General features: G+C 44.2%; 1 protein-coding gene and 1 long non-coding RNA gene across 4 annotated transcripts in view; one reads left to right on the top strand and one right to left on the bottom strand.

Annotated features, from left to right (window-relative positions):
• LOC132342118 (uncharacterized) overlaps positions 1–14,594 on the top strand; it is a 212,478-nt gene that overhangs the window by 7,462 nt on the left and 190,422 nt on the right. The gene's annotated exons all lie outside the window — the stretch shown is intronic.
• CASR (calcium sensing receptor) overlaps positions 5,304–14,594 on the bottom strand; it is an 89,395-nt gene continuing 80,104 nt past the window's right edge. For all 3 annotated transcript variants that reach the window (XM_010801164.4, NM_174002.3, XM_005201385.5), the window contains exons 6-7: positions 10,522–10,645; positions 5,304–8,303 (exon numbers count right to left, since the gene is read on the bottom strand). In XM_010801164.4, coding sequence (XP_010799466.2) covers positions 6,781–8,303; positions 10,522–10,645 — 1,647 coding nt within the window. In that variant the 3' untranslated portion in view covers positions 5,304–6,780. The remainder of the gene's footprint in view (positions 8,304–10,521; positions 10,646–14,594) is intronic.

Genomic DNA, 14,594 nt, shown 5'->3' with positions numbered 1-14,594 from the left:
ACTTTTCAAAAGGACAAGAAAATTTGTCTTACTTTTCCTTGTCTTACTTTTCATTTAATTCTAAAAGCAGATTGTCACTAAAAGCCCACTTGCCACTGACACGGTAGTAAAGGTAAGTTTAACAGTTTCCTCCTGCTACTGCAGTAAGTTACTCCAAGTGCAGTGGCTTCAAACATCACAAATTTGTTTTTTTCTAATTCTGGATGTCAGGAGTCCAGAAAGGTGTCGACAGGGCTGTATCCCTTTTCTGGAGACCCTAGGGGAAAACCTGTTCCTGATCCTTCTGGCTTACTAGCAGCCACCTACATTCATTGACTTGTGGTCTTCCTCCATCTTCAGAACCAGCAGCAGAACATCTTCGAATCTCTCTTTAAAAAAATTATATATAGTTTTAAAAAATTGGAGCATATAGTTTATTTACAATATTGTGTTAGTTTTAGGTGTACAACATAGTGACTCAGTACCTTTAAAGTTTATACTCCATTTAAAGTTATTATAAAATAATGTCTTTATTCCCTGTACTGAACAATGAATCCTTATAGCTTACTTATTTTATATATAGTAGCATTTTCAAGAGCTTCCCAGGTGGTGCTGGTGGTAAAGAACCCGCCAGCCAATTCAGGAGACATAGGAGATGTGGTTCCATCCCTGGGTTGGGAAGATCCCCTGGAGAAGGAAATGGCAACCCACTCCAGTATTCTTGCCTGAATTATCTCATGGACAGAGGAGCCTGGCAAGCTACGGTCCATGGGGTCACAAAGAGTTGGATACAACTGAAGCAACTTAAGCACAGCACAGCATTTTCAAATTTCTGCCTCTGACCCTAACTTTCTTGCTTTTCTCTTCCATTTATAAGCACTCTTGTGATTACATTGGGCCCACTTGAATAATCCAGAACTCTCCCTATATCAAGATCAGCTGATTAACAATTTTAATTGCATATGCAACTGAATTCTCCCTTGCCATGTAACATAACACATTCACAGGTTCCGAGGGTTAGGTCCCAGATAAAATTGGGGGCCATTATTCTGCCTGTGATAAGAAGTGGCTAGACAAAGATTCATCAGTTACTTGCATGCATCCCACTGCAACCTTAAATATCTGTTTGTTCTGCATTGGAAGTTTTGGGGCTTCCCAGGTGGTGCTAGTGCTAAAGAATTCGCCTGCCAATGCCGAAGCCATAAGAGATGCGGGTTCAATCCCTGGGTTGGGAAGATCCCCTGGAGCGGGAAATGACAACCCACTCCAGTATTCTTGCTTGGAGAATCCCATGGACAGAGGAGCCTGGCAGGCTACAGTCCGTAGGGTCATGAAGAGTCGGACATGACTGAAGTGACATTTAAGCACACACTCCATTGTACCTTGGCTTTACTAGTGCTTAAATCATAGCTAAAGTACTTCAGGTAAGGGTGTGTTTGTTCCTGTTTTCTCTACCTGCCTCTCTGATTTCAATGAAGTTGTGTAACTCTACAAAAGAAAGAAGCAAACAATAAATTATTTTGCTTCCCTGTATTCCCTTCTCTCCAGTGAAACTTAATCCATGTTATTCTGTGTGGACACATGATTCTATGTCCTGCTCTCTTCCTTACTGTTATTTCTAAGTTTGATTACTGCTTTGACCTCATGCACATGCTGTCATATCTGATGTGTGTGGGTGGGCTCTTCTGCAATGGGATCATAGTGTAATTTCCTCTGCCGTCCCCCAGGTGATGGGTGTCTGGACGCTTTCCTGTCTGCATCTGCAGTGCGTCTGTGCTCCCCTGGTTGCAGGCCTCCCTGCACATGACCAGGGGCATAGAGGTCATGTATCCAGAACACATAGGTACTAATTAATTTTGCTGCCTGTTGGCTTATTTCCCTGGGAGTATATTCATAAAAGAAAATTTACTGGCACAAAAGTTAAGAGGGATCTGTTAAACCAATTGCCTGAGGATAATTCAGAAAACTTGAGCAGCCCACAGTTGGTTCAACTAAGGATAAGATCATAATAGATCACTTCAAGATCCAGGAAGACTTGTGTTTCATCAAGCTCCAAGAAGGCCTTTCTGATATGCTCCAAAGAGTTGCTTTTTGAAGCTCATTGTAAAGGTCTTACATTAAATTTTTTTTGGTTTGTTTTTCAACTAAATTTTTAGTTGCTTGGTAGACTTTCAGGTTCCTTTTGTTTGTGTTTGATGTACTAGCTTCTCTTGTGATAAAAAACAGCCAAAGGATAAAAAAGAATCCACCAGTCAAGAAACTGTGATGAAAGGGCCACTCAAGTTATTGAAATCTTTGGTGTGATTTTTTTTTTTTAACTGGTGGATTCTTTTTTATACTTTGGCTGTTTTTTTAAATTTAATTTTTTATTATGGAAATTTAGAAACACACAAAAAAATAGGAGTAGAAAACTGAAGCTTTAACAGCCATTGACTTTCTGGTGTTCTTTCTTATCTTTCTCCCTACATACCTGTTTTCTCCCCCATTGTGGTTTTTAAAGCAAACTCCAGGCATCCTATGATCTCACCCCAAAATACTTCAGAGTGCATCATGTTTTGTTAAATGACCACAATGCTGACAACAAATGAGGTAAAATGTTAATAATAATGAATCTAGGTAGAAGGGGTACAGATGTCTTTTGGACTGCTTATTTTTGCAAAATTTATATAAGCTTGAAATGATTTATAAATAAAAAGTAAAAAAAAGTGCAAACAAAAAATATGACTGTAATATGATCACATTTGATAATCTAAGAAGCAGATTTTTTTCCTTTACTGTAAGTCATGTTCCTAGAAAAAAATCCAGAAAAATATTAAGAAGGAAATAAGTCATTCATAATTCTAACACCCAGTCGTAATCACTGTTAAACAATTGTGTATTATGTATCCAGGCTATTAAACGAACCCAGACACACAAACTTTTGCATATCATTTAAAAAGTCCAACAGTGCTAATGAGTTTATAATCAAATTCCCGCCCTCCCACCCCTCTGCAGTCCCACCCTGGAGTTCTTGCCCCTGCTTGCTCTCTCTTTTATCTGTTAGCAGCCTCTCTTTCATGGCAAAATGCCATCTGCAGTTCTGTCTTCACGTATCTTTCTGATTTACCACAGCTGTTAAGATGAAAGGGAATCAAATTTTGCTTATTTTTTTCTCAGCAAGATGTGTTTTTCATTTTGTGTTTGATCTTAAAAAATGCTTTGTTTGTGGGCAGTGGATACTGCAGACTGGCTCATGCATCACCCACCTTCCTCTAGCACGCCGTCCTGTACTCCAGAGGCTGGAGAGCAAAGGCCACTTTCCCAAACTTCCTGTGGAAGAGTTCTGCATGTGACTGATGGGAATCTTGGAAAGGTGATATGAATGGGGCCAAGCACAGTGGCAGAGAACTTTGGTTCCTCCAGCTGCAATGAAGGTTCCAGTGTCTGGATCCCTGTGTCATGAGTGCTGAGTGCTTGGCAGGTAGTAAGTTATTTTTTGCCAAACAACCCTGTGGAGGAATTAGGAATTTCTTTGGCAGTGGAGGGCAAGGAGAGAAGAGCCTGAGACCTGCCTGGTAATTCCCAGGCCCCAGGGCTTTCTCATGAGAGATCTGGCAGGCCTGGGAGGGGCCTCGTGGTTGGGACAAGGTGATGCAGCCATGAAAATCACTGTGGATTCTATGCCCTGGGGACACAGAAGCCTCAGAGGATGTCAGAATGGAGGCATAACAATTACTTGAGGGCTAGATAAGAATGTTTTCAGAGGGACTTCCCTGGTGGTCCAGTGGTTAAGACTTCACGTTCCAATGCAACGGGTACAGGCGAAATCCCTGGTCAGAGAGCTAAGATCCCACATGCCTCGAGGGCAAAAACTCAGAACATAAAACGGAAGCTCTGTTGTAACAAATTCAATAAAGACTTTAAAAATGGTCCACATCTAAAAAAGATAAAAGAAAAAAATGTTCTCAGAGATGTCAACAGGAGCTGTGGATGTTTGGGGAACCCTACCTCCTCACACTATAGAAACCTTCCTGGAAAGGGGAAGGGAGAAACCTCTGAACAGACCCCTAAAAATCTAAATTGATTCAGAAAATTCTGAAATTCGAGAGAAAACCCCAGTTTGACTAAAATGAAGTTTCTGTCATTAGGCTGAACGGGAATTTGAGAAGGAAACCGGGATGTGACAGAAACATAATGCAGATTCATAACCGAGACCCTGACTGTGTGTGAGAGTCGTGTCTGCTACGAAGGACAAAGGACAGTGACGGTCAGCCTCCCTTTTTGACAAGAACCTGGGGGGAGACCACTTTATTTGCAAGCACTCGGTGACGTGGAGCTCACCGTGAATGGTGTGTTTTCCCTGGGAAACCTCTTCCTCCAGCTCAGCCGTGAGGGTGAGCCACTTGTCAAAGCAAACTTGGGAAGGATGAGTGTGTGGCATTTTGCATTGCAAAGTAGCTGTTTCCACTTGGCTGCTTGGACCAGCAAAATAAAAATAAGATAAAAGCTTGTATTTAAAACAACCAAATAGAAAAATTAAAACTAAGGCCATCAAATGTTCAGCCTTTTTTAAAAAAAAGTCCAAGTAAAATGTTAAATGTAAGTCTTCATTCTGCTCTGGGCCTTGCTCAGAGGTGTGATCAGGGTGGGAGTGGCAGGCTGGGTCTGGTTTGGGGAAGCAGATGCCGCAGGTCCTCCTGTGTGAGACCTTCTCTGTGTCTCCTACCTGACGCCCTCTAGTGTCTTTTCATCCAGATTGACAATTGTAATTTCCACAGGTCATTTTTTTTTTTAACTTTCAACTTTAATTTTTTGAATCTTTTGGCCTCGTCGTGTGGCATGTGGGATCTTAGTACCTGACCAGGGATGGAACCTGTGTCTCCTGCATTGGCAGCATGGAATGTTTACCATTGGCCTACCAGGGAAGTCCCTTCCACAATTCATTTTCACTTTAAAAATCAAGGAAAGGTGGCCCTTTTGGAAGAAAATGGTCAGGAAGTCATCAAGAACGGTAGACTTTGTGGTGTCACACAGGTTTGACTGGCTTAAAAGCAGCATTTAGAGAGATCTGAGAGTCAGCTGCCAGACGGGGATGGTCTTCCCTTGGTTGGACATCTTGGTTCTGACACCACAGAGGTGGGGGGAGCATGGGTCCCTTAGGGGACTGATGTTCGGCTTCACCATGAGCTATGGTGTTCAGGACCCCTTGGACTGGGCCGTAGAGTTCTTGGGCTTATTATGGAGAAAGTTAGTGTGATCAGTGGGTTTGTTGTTAAAGTGTGAATGGTTAAATAAATGTGTTGTTTTCTATTTTAAATAAGTGAAAGAAATTACAATATCAGTAATAATATTAACTAATATTTATTGCGTGCTTACTATGGGCTAGGCACCATGCTAAAATACTTTACATACATTTATCTCATTTAACCCACATAAGAGCTCTGCGGGAAAAGGATGATTATTACCTCCATTTTAGACACAAAGAAGCTGGGGCTGAGTGAGGTCAAGGTTCCCTGCCTGTGGTCACCCAACTTGTGAGTGACAAACCCAGCACTTGACCCCAGGCCTCTCTAGCTCCAGAACTGACTGTTCAGCAGTATGCCATTCAACGTTCAATCTTGTAACTACCCATGGGCAGATCCCACTGCTGGAGGGAACCTAAGTATGGCATTGGGGGGTGCCAAGAGTAATATCCCATGAGAGCTCTCTTGGAACCACGTGTTCTTACCCCAGAAACTGGTAGGAGGTCAGAGACTGGGAGCTTATTCTTCACAGGGAAAGGCATGGATCTGACTTCAGGAAGCGTTTGGGGTGGAGAAAGAGGGAGCTTCTGGATCCCTGGGCCCTGAAAGGGCTCATTTAGGGCTTAGCTCATTGGGGTGTGGGTGGTGGGGCGGGCAAAGAAAACGGGACTCAATAATACTGCCTTATATCAACCAGACTGGGACATTTTTTCCAGCTTATATTTTCCACGGACTATTAAAACAAACACATTTTCTTAAGGATAAAGCTACATATGACAATATTAATTACAGATACAGCTCATTGGATTCATGCAGGCTGAGGTGATTCCTGAGATATTGGAATCTAAACGTGGCATCACCATCACACTCTGGACAAGATCAGACATACTGCTGGAGGATGGATGCTAACCTTCTCCATGTCACGTGACAGCAGCAGCAAGTAGGAAACCACATATTTAACATTTTTCATAAATAGGAGGGGACACATTCATCTTACAGCTCTGGACATTTCAAGTTCTTCCCACTGTCAAGGTGTTGGGCAGCGCTGGCGACATTCTGTCTTTCGCACTCAACTCTAGTGGTGCCCATAGGAGGTCCTGTCACTCTGCACAGGTTTGTTTTTGGACCAGGCTGTCTGCAAAGTTCAGGGCAGACGTTTCAACATTAAAAACAAAAATCAAACCAAAACAACAGCAACAAAAACAACAAATAAGACCCTAGGGGGAATAGGTGGGTATCTTAAAGCCATGGTTTTATCTCTGGACTGTTGGATGGGATAGAACAGAAGAGGAGAATGGAAGCAGGGATAGGAAAGGCGAACCTGACTATAGGGATCTCAGCACTCTGATAAACCTAACCACAGAAGCACACCGCTCCCCTCTTTTTAATTTTAAGGGGGACATTATTTCATTCACTGTCGTTTATAGCAGTGCAACTAAGTTCCAAGCATTTGGTGGGTCTTATCCCTCCTTCCTGGAGGAAGGGGGTGGGGGTGGGGGGGCAGTTCCTCATCCCTTTGGAGAAGGTCATCCCGGGGAAACTGCCTGGATTCCCCCTGAACTGGCTTTCTCCTTCCCTTTTAAGAACGCAGCATGTTTTCCGTAACAGTGCTGCCTCCGCCACTGATGACAAAGCTCCGGGAATTAGACACTACAAGTGCCGGGGACATCTCTTCGGGGTCCTCCATCTCTAGCTGGTGGTCCTCACCCACAGGGCCCTGCAGGCCTGTCTCCTGGGAGGTCAATTCTGAGTCCGTCTCTCCGCACTGCAGCGGGAGCAACGCCTGGTGTTTGGTCAGGGCGTCATTGTTTTTCTGGGCCTCCAGGGAGGTCTGGTGCGTGGAATTCCTGTGAGCCACGGCGGTCTTCTGAGGCTCGTCAAAGCTCAGCGAGAAGGTGACGGTGCCGCTGCCGAAGATGACCTTCTGCTTGCATCGGGGCGGCTGCTGCGACTGTGGCTGCGGCTGTGGGGTCGAGGGTGGCCGCGGCTGTGGCTGCTGCGCGTTGTGCGGGCTCAGGGCCAGCGGCTGCGGCTGCTTCTGCCTCTTCGGCTGCTGCTGAGGGAACGGGTCCTCGCTGTTGCTCTTGCTGCTGATGGAGGAGGAGGGGGTGGATCCCGTGGAGCCCCCTAGGCTGCTGGACCGCTGGCGGGAGACGTTGCTGCGGCGCAGCGTGGCTCGGGCGGCCACCTTGAAGGCGTGTGCCGCGGTGCTGCAGCGCACCTCCTCGATGGTGTTCCGGGAAGGCTTGAAGAGGATGATGTAGACCTTGTTGAAGAAGATACAGGCCAGCAAGCCAAAGCTGGCCGCCAGGATGGCGATCACCTCCACGGCAGAGACGAACTTGCCGTAAGTGCTGGCGTAGGCGGGGATGAAAGAGATCCAGACGATGAAGAAGATGAGCATGCTGAAGGTGATGAACTTGGCTTCATTGAAGTTCTCTGGCAGCTTCCGGGACTTGAAGGCGAAGAAGAAGCAGATGGCGGCCAGCAAGCAGGTGTAGCCGATCAGGAAGCCCAGCGCCATGAGCGAGCCCTCGTGGCAGGTGATGAAGATGATCTCGTCCTCCAGCTCGTGGTTGCGGTAGCTCGAGGGGGGCGCTGTATTGAGCCAAATGGCACAGATGACAATCTGCATGAAGGTGCAGAGGAAGACCAGCAGGAACTGCAGGTTGAGCCCCCACCACTTCCGGTGGAAGCTGGTGGGAATCTTGGCCTCAAACACCAGGAGGACCCGATTGGTTTTCACCAGGATGCACGAGATGCAGAGCACGAAGCTGATGCCAAAGGCCGGCTGGCGCAGGCGGCACGTCCAGTCCTGGGGCTCCCCGATGAAGAACAGGGAGCTGGAGAAGCAGCAGAGCAGGGAGAAGAGAAGGAGATAGGAGAGCTCCCGGTTGGTGGCCTTGACGATGGGCGTGTTGCGGAACTTGATGAAGACGCCCAGCACGAAGGCTGTGAGGAAAATGCCCAGCACAGCAAAGAGCGTGAGTGCGATCCCGAAGGGCTCGGTCCACGACAGAAACTCGATCTCCTTGGCGATGCAGGAAGTGTGGTTCTCATTGGACCAGAAGTCATCAGGGCACTTATCACAGGCACTTGCATCTGTAAAGTGTCGCAGTGAAGGGGTTAGTACTGCGTGGCAGAGACTGAAATTTGTGAGTTTGAATGTGGTGATGAGGGAACTTTAAATTTGCTTTATTGATGAAATAATTGTGATTTTTACATTATCAGATAATGTACTGAACCCTGACTTATGCTTAATAATAAACTGAATTTCATGTTTCTTTGATGGTTCTATTATTTTTTTCTTTTGTGCTGTACTCAGTCACGTGTGCCGTGGTCAGTCATATGTGCTGTGTGTTCAGTCATATGTATTGTGCTCAGGTCCCTTCAGTTGTGTCCAGCTCTTTTCCACCCTATGGACTGTAGCCCACCAGGCTCATCTATCCATGGGATTCTCCAGGCAAGAAAACTGGAGTGGGTTGCCATGCCCTCCTCCAGTTTGTATATATGGGGGATACTTTTTGAAAAATTTTTAAATTTTATGTTGCAATATAGTCGATTAACAATGTTGTGATAGTTTTGAGTGTATAGCGAAGTGATTCAGTTTATACACATACGTGTATCTATTCTTTTTTCAAATTGTTTTCCCATTTAGGTTGTGACATAATATTGAACTGACTTCCCTGTGTTGTACAGTAGATTGTTGTTGGTCATCCATTTTATATATAGCCGTGTGTACATGTCAATTCCAAACTCTAGGAGGGCTACTTGCTTCCTTTAACACTACTTGCTGATGTACAAACCATCATTCAGCAAGCACAGAATGATCAGTCTTGCCAGACAGGTGGCTGCCCTGCACACTGGGGGTCTGGCACTGTCCACCAATTTTCATAGTGATTCACACTCAGTCTGACTTATTTTGGACATAAGGATGGGCTTTGTAGACACACCAGAGCAGCCTCTTAGATCACGGCAAAGTGCTCAACAATTCTGACCTGTGCCTTCCTCACTCCACATCAGTGGCTTTCTAGTGAGGGTGGCTGTAGACTCGTTTGACCAACAAATGTTTATTAAGCCTGTGCTGTGTCTCAGTCAGTGTGCAGTTTTGGGGGGTGAAAGGAGCACGGACTTTGCAGTCAGTGGTCTGGATGGGAATTCTGGCCCTGCCATTTATTAGCTGTGTGACTTTGGTCAGGCTCCTTAACCAATCTGAGCCTCAGTTTCCTCATCGGTGAAATGGAAGCAATAATAACTCCATCATGGTAGTGAGGATGAAATGAGTTAATAATAATGAGAAAAAATTATATTTAGTATTTATAGAGTGCTTCCAATATGCCAATCAAATATTTCTCTATAACTTATCATGTGTTTTACCAGTTTTATCTAATTTAATCCCCCAAACTCTGTAAGATAGGTTTATTATTATTCTTACTTTATAGATGAAGAAACTGAGGCATAGGAGAAACATAAATAAGGTAGTAAGTCCAGTGCCAGGTACTCTGTAGACAATCTATCTTGACCTATTAACTCTGAAGCCTGGAACACACATCTCTGGTTCCTAAGAGCTCATTCTGTTGTTTAGCTCTATTAGCCCAGCTTTGAATTTGATGTTACATTGTGTTGCCTACAGCATCTTCTTGCTGCTGTCATCCAGTCTCTTACTCATTTTAGATGGTGATTCCCTGATATGCTCTCTAGCACTGCTGCTGCCTTAATTAGGGAACAGACACAACATCTATTCAGGATCACTGAGCTCTAAGAAAAGAAAAACAACATTGGAGTGCAGTATCGAAGTAAGATGGAGGAGGCAATGGCACCCCACTCCAGTACTCTTGCCTGGAAAATCCCATGGATGAAGGAGCCTGGTGGGCTGCAGTCCATGGGGTCGCTAAGAGTCGGACACGACTGAGCGACTTCACTCTCACTTTTCACTTTCCTGCATTGGAGAAGGAAATGGCAACCCACTCCAGTGTTCTTGCCTGGAGAATCCCAGGGATGGGCGAGCCTCGTGGGCTGATGTCTATGGGGTCACACAGAGTTGGACACGACTGAAGTGAATTAGCAGTAGCAGCAGCATCAAAGTAAGAGAAAGATGTGCAACAGATGTGTTTGTAAACTTTTACGGTATTACAGAGATACCTAATATTCTGATTCTGTCCCCCTCAGTGTGCAGCCCAGTGTGATGCTCAGATTGCACCTTGTTAAATGAGAAACCGTGCTAAGCACCATCTCAGCCCAGCCCTTTCAGGGACTTTGCTGAGCCCAGGGCCCCACAGTGAAGGGAGCCCTGCATGCCCACCAGGGGTTGCTCCTTTACCTGTCTCGTCGCTGTACTCCCCATCAGGACATTCCACACACTCAAAGCAGCAGGTGGGCTCCCCCTCAATGATTCCTTTCCTGGTCCCTGCCAGGCAGTCTCGACTGCAGTTGGAGAAAGGCACCTGAGGGCGGAGATCACAACAGAGAGGGGCTGCAGCTGTGGGATCAGTCTTCCAGCTCCTCTGACACGTGTCAGAGGGAGGAGCTGGGCACTAGCACCAGTGTGGCAGGGTCAGGCCCAATCCAGGTGGAGGAAGGGCCAGTGGCCTGTGTTCCTATTATCTCTGAAGGGGACAAATGCCTATGGGAAAGTGCATGCACACACACACACACGCAAACACATCTCAGTGGAATTTGAGGAAGATTAATTGTTGTGAGTCTACACAGTAACAAAATCCTCCATAAATAGCCTTCCCTTCCATCCTCTACAAGTCCCAGAATAATATACTCCTCTTTCCACTTACTTCCTCCCCACCACATAGTCGTATCTGAGATGACCATCATCCTTGTTCACCACAAGCAAGTAATACTAAACTTTCAAGGAACAGAGCAATCTTATATTACACAAATTCTAGCAAAGATCAGGAAAATATATATATTCTTAAAGGAGCACCTTCCAACTAATTCTTGTAAGCCCAGTATAATAACCTTGATTCTAAAACAAGACAAGGACAGTATAAAGGCCCATCTCACTTATTAGGTTGTCTTCAGAAGTAGAGCTGAGTTGAGGATTTGTGTCCAAGTGATTTATAAGGAAAGTTCTCCCAAGGGAATCAGGAAGAGCATGGAGGAAGTAGGACATAGGAGGGAGGAGAATAAGCAAGGCTATGATCCTGAGCAAAGTCCCTCTCACTTCTGCCTGATCCCCCGGGGGAGCTCTGGATTGTAGGTTAGGCCCCAACGCTGTCCTGACCTGAAGAAAAGGGCTAGACCTTTCACACTTCCACAGCACTCAGAGCAGAAGGGAAATGTAAATTCCTAGGCTCTTCTGAGGCTCTCCTTTGCCTCTCTGAGCCTGTAGGCAAAATGGGTTCCATTAGCCTGCAGGCAGTCTCTGAAAAAGAATATGAAGTTCTGATTATTGGAAGTAAAAATGTATAGAAATCCTGGAGATACATGCGAAGGGTAAGGACTCTGAAAGGATCTGGAAAGAATACAACTACTTTCTACTACTTGAAAACAGGTGAAAGTACTAAAATAAACTCAAAGAGCATGAAAAACAAAATACACCATGATCATGCTGAGTTTCTGCCAGGAATGTAAGCAAGTTTAATATTAGAAATTCTGTGTCACTCACTGTAATAATAAATTAACACAGGTAAACATGATCATCAATGGATGAAAAAATATTTGATGACATTTAACACAAATTGGAGAAGGCAATGGCAACCCACTCCAGTGTTCTTGCCTGGAGAATCCCAGGGACAGAGGAGCCTAGTGGGCTGCCGTCTATGGGGTCGAGAAGAGTCGGACACGACTGAGCGACTTCACTTTCACTTTTCACTTTCATGCATTGGAGAAGGAAATGGCAACCCACTCCAGTGTTCTTGCCTGGAGAATCCCAGGGGTGGGGGGAGCCTGGTGGGCTGCCGTCTCTGGGGTCGCACAGAGTTGGACACGACTGAAGTGACTTAGCAGCAGCAGCAGAAGCAGCAGCAACACAAACTAGTGATAAAAAACTTAATGATGTTTGACAGAAAACAAAATTCTGTAAAGCAATGATCCTTCAATTACAAAATAAATAAATTTTTTAAAAATTAGAAAAAAACCTAGAGTAGGAAGAAATATCTTTACCTTGAAAAAACATCTCCAAATTGTTAGCATACACATCAATCCATATGACACAATATTATTCAATTTAAAATAAATAAGGGTGCTTATTTAAAATAAGGGTGTGTATGCCCAGCAGTGGGATTGCTGGGTCATAAGGCAGTTCTATTTCCAGTTTTTTAAGGAATCTCCACACTGTACACCTGTGGCAGATTCATGTTGATGTACGGCAAAACCAATATGATATTATAAAGTAATTAGCCTCCAATTAAAATAAATAAACTTAAAAAAAAGTAAAATAAGGGTGCTCAGTATCACCACTATTATTATATATTACACCAGAGTTCCTAGTTAGTGGAACAAGAAAAATATGGGCAAACAAATTGGAAAGGGCTAAAAAAAACTGTTATTTTTAATAATAATGCAGATAACATGCTTGTCCACATTAGAAATAATTGGAGAGCAGCCCCAGGCTAAAATGCCACAGACTGCCACTGTTAGCTGAGTTTCATTAGTTTTTCTTAAAAAAAAAAAAAAAAACAAAAAAACTTCACCTTTTGATGTATGCTATTGGTTGATTTCTAGCTTCTTAAATGATTGTTTTTGACGATTTTGCCCAATCTACCATTGCTTCACCATTCGGAAATCCTGCTTCCATCTCAATCTTTGATCATGCCAGGTAACTGAGTATTTATTAGGTATTTACTACCTAACAGTCTATGTGTATCAGAGACAGTAAATATATCATAAGAATGCAAAAAGCATACCTTTCTTGAATTAGGGAGCAAGTCTTCATTTTTGTAGCCCCAGTTACAAAGCCTTGAATAACCCTTGATACATGGTAGGGTTCATACTATTTTCAAAACATCTCTTTAAGAAGACTATCCCCCTTCCCACTACTTGCTTAAACTGGAGACATCTTACAAAGTTAAACACATGGAAAGCAGTAAAATAATTATCATTGTTTCCAGCAAAAACGAAATAACTGGCTTGACAAGGAATTTTAAAACACTTGAACAGATGATCAGCAATATTTTCTAATGAAAGAGGAATAGAAGTGGCAATACCAGATCTGATGATCACCGAGACTCTCAGGGCCCTGGTTTGAAGGAAGGAAAGGATAAGCTACATCTATGAACACTGTGAACCGTGAACTTTCTGATGTTCAAGCTGGTTTTAGAAAAGGCAGAGGAACCAGAGATCAAATTGCCAACATCCTCTGGATCATGGAAAAAGCAAGAGAGTTCCAGAAAAACATCTCTTTCTGCTTTACTGACTATGCCAAAGCCTTTGACTGTGTGGATCACAATAAACTGTGGAAAATTCTGAAAGAAATGGGAATACCAGATCACCTGATCTGCCTCTTGAGAAATTTGTATGCAGGTCAGGAAGCAACAGTTAGAACTGGACATGGAACAACAGACTGGTTCCAAATAGGAAAAGGAGTACATCAAGGCTGTATATTGTCACCCTGTTTATTTAACTTCTATGCAGAGTACATCATGAGAAACGCTGAGCTGGAAGAAGCACAAGCTGGAATCAAGATTGCCGGGAGAAATATCAATAACCTCAGATATGCGGATAACACCACCCTTATGGCAGAAAGTGAAGAGGAACTAAAAAGCCTCTTGATAAAGGTGAAAGAGGAGAGTGAAAAAGTTGGCTTAAAGCTCAACATTCAGAAAACGAAGATCATGGCACCCGGTCCCATCACTTCATGGGAAATAGATGGGGAAACAGTGGAAACAATGTCAGACTTTATTTTTCTGGGCTCCAAAATCACTACAGATGGTGACTGCAGCCATGAAATTAAAAGATGCTTACTTCTTGGAAGGAAAGTTATGACCAACCTAGATAGCATATTCAAAAGCAGAGACATTACTTTGCCAACAAAGGTTCGTCTAGTCAAGGCTATGGTTTTTCCTGTGATCGTGTATGGATGTGAGGGTTGGACTGTGAAGAAGACTGAGCGCCAAAGAATTGATGCTTTTGAACTGCGGTGTTGGAGAAGACTCTTGAGAGTCCCTTGGACTGCAAGGAGATCCAACCAGTCCATTCTGAAGGAGATCAGCCCTGGGATTTCTTTGGAAGGAATGATACTAAAGCTGAAACTCCAGTACTTTGGCCACCTCATGCGAAGCGTTGACTCATTGGAAAAGACTCTGATGCTGGGAGGGATTGGGGGCAGGAGGAGAAGGGGATGACAGAGGATGAGATGGCTGGATGGCATCACCGACTCAATGGACATGAGTCTGAGTGAACTCCGGGAGTTGGTGATGGACATGGAGGCCTGGCGTACTT

Source organism: Bos taurus, chromosome 1 (assembly GCF_002263795.3).
Source record: "Bos taurus isolate L1 Dominette 01449 registration number 42190680 breed Hereford chromosome 1, ARS-UCD2.0, whole genome shotgun sequence".
Taxonomy (NCBI): domain Eukaryota; kingdom Metazoa; phylum Chordata; class Mammalia; order Artiodactyla; family Bovidae; genus Bos; species Bos taurus.
This window is presented reverse-complemented; position numbering and strand designations above follow the sequence as displayed.